This window comes from Anopheles coluzzii, chromosome 3 (genome assembly GCF_943734685.1).
Source record: "Anopheles coluzzii chromosome 3, AcolN3, whole genome shotgun sequence".
Classification (NCBI taxonomy): Eukaryota; Metazoa; Arthropoda; class Insecta; order Diptera; family Culicidae; genus Anopheles; species Anopheles coluzzii.
In genome coordinates, this window is record NC_064671.1 from 10,175,041 (window position 1) to 10,187,209 (window position 12,169).

Genomic DNA, 12,169 nt, shown 5'->3' on the forward strand with positions numbered 1-12,169 from the left:
CTAATCACAACGCTCCAGTGAGATTTCGGCGAATTTGGTGCGGGATTCCCGTCCTCGATATCTCGACACGGTTATCCCGGTTTCTTCGACTCTTTCTCTCTCTCTCTCTCTTGCTCTCTCCCGAGCATCGTCATTACATAATGCGAGACACGATGACCTCTAAAAAATTCAGGCACAGATCGCCACAGCAGCAGCCCAACAGCAAAGGCATGCAAAAACGGCCGAAAGTCGCACGATCGCACGAGATGCGCAAAAAAGGGGAACGATGACGCTCGATGATCATCATGATGATGCGAAAACAAGTTTTTATGCTGCGCCGGCGGGTCAATTTCTTCGGTGTAGGTCGGTCGGAGGCTGTTGAGGGTTCGGCCTGTTTTTGTTGCTCCTTTTGTTGATCGTGTTTTTATGCTCCTTGCGTCACGTTTCACATTATCGCATCGCCTTAATCAGAGGGCGGCCGAAAAGGCGGCATGGCCGCGCGCATGTTCGGTGTGTTTGCCCCTCTTCGCAAAATGGTTTATTTCTTATTTTGTCTGATCATCAGGGAATGAAATAAGGGCTTGAAGGGAATTGGTTCCCGGTAGTACGGAAAGTGAAGGGTTCGGTTTTGAATGATTATGTTTTGTGGCTCAACAATATCTTGAACATTTTTATGAATTAAAATCTCTAAGGAAAAGTTATAATAATTTAGAACACGATTTTATTTGTATTAAAATGGTAGAAAGTTTGAAAATGCAATTAAATGAGTCATCATGCCTTTTTGCCCTTGCGAGAACCCCTGCACATCATGCTCTCTCTCCCCGAGAAGCACGAAGTCAATTTCAATCATAATATTGCAAAAATATCGTTTGATTGCAGTTTCATCTCGATTCATCTTCGGCCTGTCCGGCGGGAAGTGGATTTTCCTTTCAATTGCAAATACCAGCCGCACGGCACGGAACCTGTTTCATCAGCCCCTTTATCGCCCGGCATTACATCTGGTGGCTAGAGAGGGTTCCTCGTGTTAAGGAAGGAAGAAGCGAAAAAAAACGTTGGCCACATGTCGGGCGTGGCATTTACTTTCGCTTTTAAATGTTAACCGCCAAGACAGGGCAAGACATTCGTGGTACGTCTAGTATGCTGAAGATGGCAAGCGATCGTTGTGTCGTTCAAAAAGGGAGCACGAAGAATCGCCACCAGAATCGACCCCAGTCGAGTGACATAAAAATGAAATCGATATGTCCTCGAAACAACTCCCACAGAGCGCACAGCCACACGCAAAGAAGCTACGATGCAGTGAATCGAAGTGATCGAATTGTCCGTACTCCCCACGATCGATTAATCGGGCAGCCATTACGTGATCTCGAGCGTGGGCGTCCTAGTACGTCCTTCCCCGAAGGCAATCTCCTGCCCGACCCGTGGCGGGAACTCCGTTTACTTTTCTTTCCTCTCTTACCGGGGCACAACGCGACCGGAAGGTCAGCACGCGACGACGCATAGGTTCGTCGCTTGAGCCTCTCAATCCAACTTCCCCGTTTATTGCACCTGGCTGCAGGGCAGTGGTTCCGATCTTCCCACCCCTTTTCTTCCCAACACAACAACTTTTGATTTTATTTGGTTCACCGTCGTGTGTGACGCGATCGAGCCATTTCCCTTTCACCAAACGGGGGCTGATCGCGGTACGACCCACCCAACTGTGGCAGTGGCGGTAGCCTGCAATTGTGTAGGGATTTATACGGCTGCCGCCTTCTCCATTTCCTTTCTATCGCTGTTTATTGATTTAGATGGGAGCTCGAATACCACCACCGGCCCCCCGGGACACGCGATATTGCGAATGGGAGAGATAATTAATTTATTAAATGAATTGGCCAATGTTGTTTTTATTTTCTTTTCTGTGCGGCCACTTTACTACCACCCACCCAGGGGTTGAAGTGGGGCTTTTCGGCATGACCTTGCATCTTTTTGCGAGCAGTTCTGTTTTTTTTGTTGTTGTCCTCTGTACGATTATGGCGCAGATTTGTTGTGAACTGTTTTATAACATAGCGAGTCACCGTTGTCGATGGAGATTGCAGTTGTTTGTGGCGAATTCGCCGGTTCGCTGCCTGTGTACAACACGATGTTCCGTGTGAGCGAGGCGAAATTCACAAGGGGAGTACATTAATATTTATAATATTTTCACTTTCACCCAAACTTCGTAACACACTTGTGAGCGTGTGTGTTTGTTTGGTGGAATTTTTGCAACGTTTTTTCCAGTTCCAGTCAAAAGAAAGTGACCGATCTGAGCGCAGTTTCCGCTCAGTTTGTGACGCAGTGAAGCGTTGTTTGAGCTTCGATTTCGATGAAGATGAAGATCAAAGCAAAAATACAACTCATTAACGCATATTAGCGACACTATCATCAAAAGAAGCCATCAAACAGAGTCTTTTTGTGTCCCTATCACACTTACAACCATAGAAACATTACAGCCACAAATTCTAATGACCTTCTTGACCCGAATTTCCGGACGACACGCTCTCATTTCCAAAGTTTCTGGACCATCTGGACACACCACAGTACACACAAAAAAGGGCTCTTATCTCACGGCCCAACACGTGCGCACCACCAGTTGCGCATCCGAGGAGGCCGTTTTGACAGAACTCTTTCAATGCCACTGCGCCAACATGTTCCCCGCCTCTGAGCTTGGTGTCAGCCATACAGTCTACACCGAGCACCGAGAAAGCCATATGTGTGTGTGTGTGCGTAATAAAGTGGTCACGTTCCACGTTCTTAACTGCCGTCCATTTCTGTTTGATTTCTAACGACACTCTAATCGGAAACGGTGTCACCCACGTGGGGCATGGTCGCTCAGTTCCATGGCTCTCTGCAACAGCAAACAGCAACGCATGAGCAAACGATAGACAGGCAGCAGAAGAAGAAGAAGAAGAAGAAGAAGAAGAAATCGCACGCCCTACAGTTGCGCACCTGTACTTGCACTTCACACTTGTTTGCCCGTGGCAAACGCGTCGATCAGATGGGGACTGGGGCCTGGCTTTCGAAACTTCGGCGCGAACGATCGGTGTTTGTCAGTCAACTTGCAAAGTAGGCAAAATGTGTGTAAAAGCCACTGTCATTTCATTTCGTTTTTTTGTTGTCATATACCCTCCAAAGAGCGGTCTTAGCGCAAGCGAGAAGTGCGCAAGCGAACACGCGAGCCAGCAGCAGCTGTTAATTGATCGAGCCATGGATATTTATGTTAATTTATTGTTGTCGTTGACTCTCCAACCGTGGGCCTTTTTTGCCTCTTTTCGGTCTTACCTGGCTGTACGATGACTGTGGAATAGTAAACTACCTACCTCCACCTACCTTCGTCACCTCCAACTGTGGGTCATGCGCGGGGAACTTCACGGTATTGACATGACGTTGCAGATCGATTGATCACCACCAAACAGGGGGCCCCGTGAAGAGACAAATATGATCACATTTACCTTTACCACTCAATGGGGAGAATATTAAACATGGCACCAGGAATGTGTTGTCTATTGCATCCGCTTCCTTTCGCGCAATGGCTCCCATGTCAACGCGAGAGGATGACTCCCGCGTTTACGTCATTTTGAGGGGTTCGTCGCCGCGCAGCTGATTCGAGACACCCCACCCAGGGCAAGATCAATGTTTGGGGCCTCGGTCTGCGCTCTCTTTGCAGGCGAGTCACTTTCTCTGTCCCTCTCTCTCGCTCTCGTTCTCTTTTACTTGCTCCGTCTCTCTCTCATTGGTTCTCTTTGCATTTTGCGGGCATTATCGCTCTATCGCGCTTTCTGTGTGTGTGTGGAGCTTGAGGGAGGCCGCTGAGCAGGCCCGGTGGACAACGCCAGTTCAGTCTCTGTGCCATACGCAATCAGGGTGGTGTTTTTAGTGGAGCGCGCATGTCTGTGAAACGATCGTGAGGTTTTGTGTGAGGACTCCCCCGTCCGCTGGGAAGGATAACATAGCGAAGTAGCTAAAGGTGAGGAGTTGGAAAAATGTGTCCCAAAGGAGAAGATCCGACGTGGGTCCATAAATGTGTTTAGTAAGAACCTTCAAACGACCTCTCTCCCCTCTAACAACACTCGCCAAAGCCATGTATCGGGCATTTTTGACAAACTTCCACGAAGGATGTGAAGACACCGATCGGGTCGTCATCGCGACAGACGAGTTCAGGGTCGTCCCATCGCGTGGCCGGCATGCAAACACCGAGCATCCTCCAACCGATGTCTTCGTATGCACTTTTGCGAGCAACAGACATGAGTCAAAGACTCCGTTTGGACAAACAATAAAACCCGAGGCGGCGAAGCGGGCCTGCGAGCGTGTTCTGTTGGAAAGCCATATTCAGCTAATGGTCTTGGTCTTGGTACACATTTATGACTATTAATGTTTCACCTTTAGCCGGGGCCGTGTGTTGTTCTTGGGCCTGCACTTGCTGATGGTCGTGTTGGAGCAACGTGGCTGCAGTTTTAAGAACAAACTGTTCCGAGCAAGACTGAGTTGTTTTTTTGGTGCATTCTTCATTCTGAGAGCGTTTCTGAAGTCTTCAACGACTCGCTTCAATGCAAAAGTGTGTGGCTGTGTGTGATTTTTAGTGCTTCGAAGCTTTGCCCTTCTTAACACGAGAGGCATAATTTATTGTTCACGTTCATTTTTTGGTGAGATTTTCTCTTCTGCTCTTCGGCGCGAGTGGAGCCATTTCACTCCCGACAGTGGACCCGTTCGGACACTGGTTCGAAATCTCCTTTCGAATTTCCTCTTTCTCCGAGCAGGCTTCGAAGCTCCCCGGCCACTATCGCGCAATTCCCTTGATGATTAATTAACCGCAAAAGTAAACACATACTTACCCCGTTCTCTTTCTCTCTTTGTTTCTCTTTTGGCTCTTTAAACGCTGGTGCTTTTGCAAACAACGCCACAGATCTATCACCCGTCAACTGGACCAAGCGCACCGGATCGTCCGGCATCAACTGCTACAGCATCGAGGAAGGGCGGGTTATCGAGCGACCGAAAGGTCGTTACGTTTCACCGGTACGCATCAAAAACAAGCAGCAAGCGATCGCGAACGCAGCAACAACTGGCAGCAGTACAGTGCAAGCTACCACCAGCTCCACCACTGCCGCTGGCAATTCACTATCGTCTGCCACCACGACCACAACCACACCCGTGACGCGACGCATACTGCAACGGGCCGATAAGGGTGCGGATGTGTCCGTCAACGGCGGTATCGCATCGTCCGGCGGTGGTTCGTCGCTGTACAAGCAGCTAAGCCGCTCGATTGGCAATATTGTCGATACGATCGAGAGTCGCAGCCCGTCCCTTAGCCAGCGGTCGATACCGTACCGGGAGAAGAAGAATCCGCTCGGCAGCACGCGGCTGTCCTGCTATCAACCGATCAGTCTTGAAACGCGATCGACCGGGGAGAAAGAGGAAGACGAGGACCCGGAGCAACCACCGCCCAATCGAAGGAAGTATGGTGGTGCCACGGCGGTCGACAGTGCAACACTGCGAGTGCAAAAAGTGCGCCATCCGCTCTACAAATCGGTGGACGATCTGATCTTTCTCGGCTCGACCGGTGACGTTATTGTGCCCGCGAGCAAACCGGCCGAACCGTCGCCGGCAGCAAGTCCACGGCAGCAAAGCACGCTGCATCGGCTAGCGGCGTCTGATACGAGGCGCAACCAACATCAGCTGCAGCGCGCTATCACGGTGGATGTGGAGAGCGAACGAAACAGTGGGCCAACCGCAACCGCAACCACCGATCGGCGCTTATCATTCCCGCAAGGCACGGAACGGGGAACGGTGGTGGACCGTGACGCACTGCCCCCAGCGGCCAGCACAGCTAGCGAAGTACCAAAGAACGAAGGCGACGCCACGATGATGGATCCGGGCGATCACGACGAGACGTACGGGTTCGCCCAGATGCGCACCACGCTTGGGCCGATTGAGACGGCCTACCGGTTGCGGCTGGAAGCGTTCAAGCACGAGCCGGGGAATGGGGTTGATGTGGCGCCGGCACCATCATCCGCCGGCTCGTCCACGTTCAAGACGCCAAAGAGGAAGGACAACTTTACCAACAAAATCCGGGCGATGTCCGATCGCACCCAGAAGCTGTTCTCGCGCATCTACTCCACAAATAGTGGTGCTGGTGGTACTACGAGCGGACAGAAGGGATACCATCTGTCGACTAGCAAGTCGCTGAAGAAGTCGACCGGGAAGTTGTCGGAGGCGAGCAGGAGGAGTGTGAGCTATGGTGCGTTGCCCGGGTTGGCGGACTTCCAGCAGGGTGTGGCCAAAGAGCGAGACGATACGTACGAAGATGTTGGGAAGGAGCCGGATGCTGTTCCTCAGGACAAACCACAACAGCACCAGATGGATGATCTCGATGCGGATCTTCTTGTGGGTGGTGGAACGGTGATTGCGATCAGTGGAAGTACCGGACACACGGACGCGGAGGATGGAGATTCAGGCATTCTGGTGAACGAATCTGGCGCCTCGTCCATACTCGAAACGGACGACGTGTTCCATGAACAACAGTTGATTGGTGGACCAAGAATTCCGAGCATACCTACTAAGGTACATCATCATGGCGGAGTGGCGGAGGCGACAGAGTTTAAGCTGGTCACGATCAGGTTGGACGAACCCCTGGGTGAGCTGATGGATGTGCCGGGTGGTGAGGATGGTAGTGGACTCGGTATCATTATCGCACCGATTGCGACCACCGAGGGTGAGGTCAGCAATCGGTACAAGGTGGCCCACGTACTGCCCGGAGGACTTGTTTGCAGGTAAGGCGCTGGTCGATCGATCTTCCAAAATTATTCGGAAGTAGAAAAACCGGTTCGGATAAGTCATTTAGAGCACACATTGGACATGTTGAAGTCTAATCGTTTTAATATATCTCTCTCTCCTCTGCTTTTCGGGTCCCTCAGGGAAGGTTCGATAAAGCCGAACGATGAAATTGTCAACATCCTCGGGAAGCGACTGCGCGGTCTGTCGATGCGTCAGGTGCAGGAGTTGCTCAACAGTTGCGCCCGCCGTGGTACTGGCCGCACCAGCATCGATCTTGTCATTTGTCGCAGCAGGGCAAACGGCACCGATCATCACCAAGACGACGACGATCATCATCAACAGCAGCAGCAGCAAAGGCTACCGTCGGTAAATCGACGGCTGTTCCGCAATAGCCGCAAGATATCGCTCGACTCGTACCTGGAAGACGAACGACCGGATCACAGTGGAAGCGAGACGGGATCCGAGCAGGATACGACCAACTACACGTCGATTGCTATCAAGTGAGTGGAGTCGTTTGAATCTTTTGAATGGGATTCACAATAGGAAGTCACTAAACATTTGCTTTCATTTTTTTCCAGAATCGATGGTAACAAGTACAACACGCTCGGAACGCCCCGACGATCGAAGCAACCACTCTCGATGGTTTACAAACAGCAGCAGCAGCAACAGCAGCAACACCAACAACAGTCACCACAATCTCAGCCTCCTTCGATTGGCAGCATCGTTGCCTGCGACGGTATCCCCAGCACGGAGGTGGACTCTCAGCCACCCTCCCTCGACTGCGCCAAGCGTCGTTCGTTCACCAAAAATGTCACCCCAACGCAACCCTCCAACACGTCCTCGAAAGTCGTGCGCCGCTCGCTGGTCGGCAAACAGTCCAACAGTCCCGCCCAAGCCTCACCCCAGCCGGTGACGACCGCCCGCAGCACCATGAACCTGTGCGACGACGAAAAGCTGGAACTGCACGCCTCCACCTCGGACGATGCAGAAACGAGCAGTGGGACGAGTTCGCTCGAGCTGGACAAATCGACCGCAAGCAACTTCTGCACACTGCCCCGCAGGCCCAAATCGTCCGCCCTTTGCTCGTTCCACACGGTAGCGTTCGAGAAGGGACCGGGCAAGAAGTCGCTCGGCTTTACGATCGTCGGCGGACGGGATAGTCCCCGCGGTGCGCTCGGGATCTTCATCAAGAGCATCCTGCCGACGGGCCAGGCGGCGGAAGATGGACGGTTGCGGGCGGGCGATGAGGTGCTGGCCGTCAATGGGCAGGTGTGTCACGATCTTACCCATCTCGAGGCGGTGAAGCTGTTCAAGAGCATCAAGACGGGCGAGATCGTGCTGCAGCTCTGTCGGCGCAACAAGTCCGCCCATCGGTCGATGGACATCGATGCGAATGCGTGTTGAGGGGGAGGATGGTGGGGATTTGGTTTTTTCTCGTAGCAAGACTAATTAGCTGGTAAAGCAAGTAAGCGTGTCTGTGTGTGTGTGTAAAGGAAGGGATGTTGATCCTTTGTAGTAGGTTGGGTTAGGACAGATCAGGGTTCTACTTAGTAGACAGTGGAAATAGTTAATAGCGCTGGGTGTAAATATGCGAGAGCACTGGTTCCACTCTCCAGAATCACTTGAACCTTCATTGGAGTGTGTTGAGTAAGTGCTGTAGTAAGTTGTGTCGTAAGTAAAGATGTCTGTATGTATGTGGTATTGCATATTATTAAAAATTATAAACAGAAATATCCTAATCATTCGTGTCGTTCTCCTATCCCAATAGAGAATCAATTGGATTATCATTGAAGATGCTCCAAGGATGAAGATCTTGAAGAGAAGAATTCAAAAAACCGAAATTACTTTGTGAAAAACATAAGATATGCAAGTAACTTCAAGAGATACAAAGAACTTGATGTTGTCCGAACTAAACGTGAATATGACAGGGAAGTTGATAGAAAGTTGAAGGTTTCAGGTAAGTATACTTACTATAAAGCTTAAAGATATCATGAGGACTAGACTAGGAAAGACATATAAATGACCCCTGAACAGTCTCTCAACTCACGTTCTTTCTACTCTTCCACCGTGAACTCCTCCAACACACACTCCATTCCTTAAGATCTAGAGTATTATGTTTATTGTTTGTTGCTTGCTGTTTCCATGTTTTGTTGCTTTTAAAATTCCCACAAAATGTTCATCGCCTTCGCCCTGGACTGGAGTATGGACATTGCTCTGATCTACCCTCCTATTCGATTCTCTCTGCCTTGTTGTATGAAAGCAATAGCCAGCAATTGAGCCACTAAGAATATGAAATGTCGCATTCAGTGTTTGCATTGCATTGAATGGAGATGAGAGTTGTTGTTGTGCACCTGCACGTAGGGGCATTGCATTATGCGTGGTAGTTATTATTGTTATAGTTAAGATGCGTGGTAATACAGTAGCAGGTTAAGCAGTCGGGAGGGTTTGTTTACGCGCGTGGAAAAGGGCCTGTGAAAGGTGAAGATATCTGTGTGTGTCTAGTTGGGTTTGGTTTGGTATCTTCTGCTTTAGTAGTAAGTTATAAATCATTTCACTGTTCTACCATCTTAGAGGAACATTCTTCTCAATTCAGTATCAATTCGATCCGGCGTGCCACCACCATCGCGCACCGTAGCTTGGAGACTGCTTTTGCCAGCTCCCCGGCACGTCCAACGCAAGTACTTAGTAGTTCTTTTCAACCCACGCTTCCTCCCCTGGCAGGAGGACGTGTCGTGTCTATTAGGAATGTATGTGTTCCATTCTCACTCAATCGCCGTCGCTTCGCCCTCTCTCGCCTCTGTTCTCGCACTCCTCCTCCACCACTTCAGTTCTTGATGTCACTGATCCGCCGGGACAGTGATCCAGCACCAGTGCCTGTGCCGTGTGCCTTCCTGCCCATCGTGGAGCTGAGCATGGTTGGGTACAGGTTCAGCGGGGCCATGTTGGGATTTTCGATGCGCGTCGGCGATGAGACCAGCGTGGCGGTACGGTTGGCAGCACTACCTGCACGGTTCAGCGAACCCAGCACCTCCTGCGGTTCCTGATATCCCGAGTCCATATCGTCAAAGTGTGCGTACGATTCCATCAGAGGTGTCGGATCTTCATAATCGTAATCGACAAATCCCGAGTTCTCGAACGAGTTCTTGCTCTTCACGATAGTGCCGTGGGTCGAGGGGATGTACTGCTCGTGCTTGCGCCCATAGTCAATCACTTCATAATGGTCCTCCGGATTGCCGCCGTACGATTCCGTGATGAAGTGTTGCGTGCCGTGCGGTGTGAGGGCCGCCCAAAGGGTACGATTGTCAGGATGGGCTGGCGGCTGATGGTGGTGATGGTGCAGATGGTTGGTGGGATAGAGAATCGTTCCGCCGGGCATAAATACAGCCGCCTTGGCGGTGGACGGTTCATGACCCAGGGCGTGCAGTGGAGGTTGCTTCAGGTTGCTATCGTGATAGGAGTAGCTGAACGAGCTGCAGCGGAAGCAGAATCGACTGCAAAAGAAATGGAAAATATGGGCCATTATGAGGAAAAGACCAATTTAAAGCTATAATTACATACTCGCGACATTTGAGCACTACCATGGCGAGAAGAGCGCCAAGCAGGATGACTCCAACACAGGACGAAATTAGTACCAACATCCAGGTATCGTCCATTCCTGCGACAACAAAAAAGAAGTAAATTTTCAAACATGAACTTTCAACCCTCTCTCCAATCGTGGCCTACCATTCCCGGGCAGCTCGACAAACTCCATCCCGGACTGTTCGTTCGCCTTCAGGGACGGCTCGCAGATGAACGCAGCACTGCACAGTAGGCTGTTGTTGCTGTTGCCGTTCGGTTTGCTCGCGGCCAGTGCGTTTTTCGGCAACAGAAACGAAGACAGTGGTGGCGGTGGCATCGACAGTATCATATCGGGCGGTGGCCCCAACTCGAGGCAATCCCCAAGGCAACTCATCCTGTGCTTCGCCTTGTGTTCCTTGTGCTGCGTCCTACTTTCGCCTATTCCAACGTTACTGGGTGCTTCTGCAACGCGTGAAACACACAAAGTATCACTTTTAGTATTTAAAAACAATATTTTCTTATTTCACAGTTCAAAGCCAGTTGAAAAAAACACGAAACTTGTTGGATTATTATTGGAGTTCGCGAAAAACTCACTGCTTACCCTAGAAAGAAAATAGGCTTCTACGCGTTCGACGCGTTACTGGCACGACTATACTGGAATTTCTTTCGTTGGTCGAATTTTCAAGCAGCTCCGTTTGTAGTATTGGTGATGTTGGTGTGCAATAGGGAAACTTTTCCCTCGCCAGAAGGACGACTAAACGGCACCGCTTACACTGTGTGTGTGCGATGGAAAATTGGCGCACGCGCACCCCACACACATCATAGGACAGAGCGTTGGAAAGGTGTTGATGGGTGTATGTTTTTATTGATTTCTGAATTATATGTTTGCACTGGCGCGCGGTACCTTGTTCGGTACAAGCGGATGGTAAGCGGGAAAGGGAAGCGATGAGTCAAAATAAACACCGAGTGTGTTTTCGTTCCGCTTCCGCTGGGTAGAAAAGGAGCACGGGGAGGACCGGAGAGGGAAGAAATGAAATGAAAAAAAGGACTAAACAGGAAACGGAGTAGAGAAAGGGAGTAGTTGTACACCCTTCCGGAAACCGTGTTCGTCCTGTTTTTTGCCCCGTTGCTAAGGAGCCCTATAGCATGCTGAGGTAGAAACGCAGCTTGTTTGCAACGAACGGGGGAAATGCGCAGAACACAAATAGGGACATTCTTTACACCTGTGTGGGTGCGTGTGTATGTGTGTGCGCACTTGTGTGTCTAGGTGGGTTTGGTTCGCTGGCAATCAGAAGCAGTGAAAGCGAAAACCCATGCTAATATGCTCATGGGACGGCGAAAAGCGCAATCCCGGCGGACACGGTCTAGTAGGAAGCTGACGAGCGCATTGAATTGGGGGAAGAAAAATGCGCTAACAAAGAGCACAATGACCGGAGCACAAACGTTGTCTAATTGTGGCGTTTTTGATGGGTTTTGTAGGGATTCGTGGAATTGCTTTTTAATTACGGAAGCGTCCACGAGGAATGCTACAGAAATGACGGATTTGATTCTTCTCTTTAGTATTCCACATACATTTTTGACGTTTGTGGAAATAAGCCTACTTCTTCTTGAAATTAACAATAGTCCTTGCTTTGGGCAGATGATCCGAACAAGAAGGGCAAAAGTCGAAGAGTCTACCATTCAATTTTCCAATTGCTCTGAAGAGTATGTCTAATAGACTACTTTTGTTCTCTTTGCAAGCATCTTCACTTATGTTTTATTCATATTTACAAAGCAACAAGTAAAATTCTGGAGTAGAATCAGATGAGGACGCTTTTGTAAGATAGTGAAGCCGTATATTCCTCTATAA

General features: G+C 50.1%; 2 protein-coding genes across 3 annotated transcripts in view; one reads left to right on the top strand and one right to left on the bottom strand.

Annotated features, from left to right (window-relative positions):
• LOC120956824 (streptococcal hemagglutinin-like) overlaps positions 1-8,501 on the top strand; it is a 65,913-nt gene extending 57,412 nt beyond the window's left edge. For both annotated transcript variants that reach the window (XM_040378576.2, XM_040378578.2), the window contains exons 5-7: positions 4,895-6,758; positions 6,903-7,262; positions 7,341-8,501. In XM_040378576.2, coding sequence (XP_040234510.2) covers positions 4,895-6,758; positions 6,903-7,262; positions 7,341-8,166 — 3,050 coding nt within the window. In that variant the 3' untranslated portion in view covers positions 8,167-8,501. The remainder of the gene's footprint in view (positions 1-4,894; positions 6,759-6,902; positions 7,263-7,340) is intronic.
• Positions 8,502-8,858: 357 nt separating this feature from the next.
• LOC120959784 (uncharacterized) lies at positions 8,859-11,082 on the bottom strand. Its single transcript, XM_040383425.2, has 4 exons — positions 10,922-11,082; positions 10,486-10,782; positions 10,321-10,417; positions 8,859-10,253 (listed from the first exon to the last, which is right to left on the bottom strand). The coding sequence occupies exons 2-4, from the start codon at positions 10,712-10,714 to the stop codon at positions 9,587-9,589; spliced, it is 993 nt and encodes a 330-aa protein (XP_040239359.2). The 5' UTR covers positions 10,715-10,782; positions 10,922-11,082; the 3' UTR covers positions 8,859-9,586.
• Positions 11,083-12,169: the final 1,087 nt, after the last annotated feature.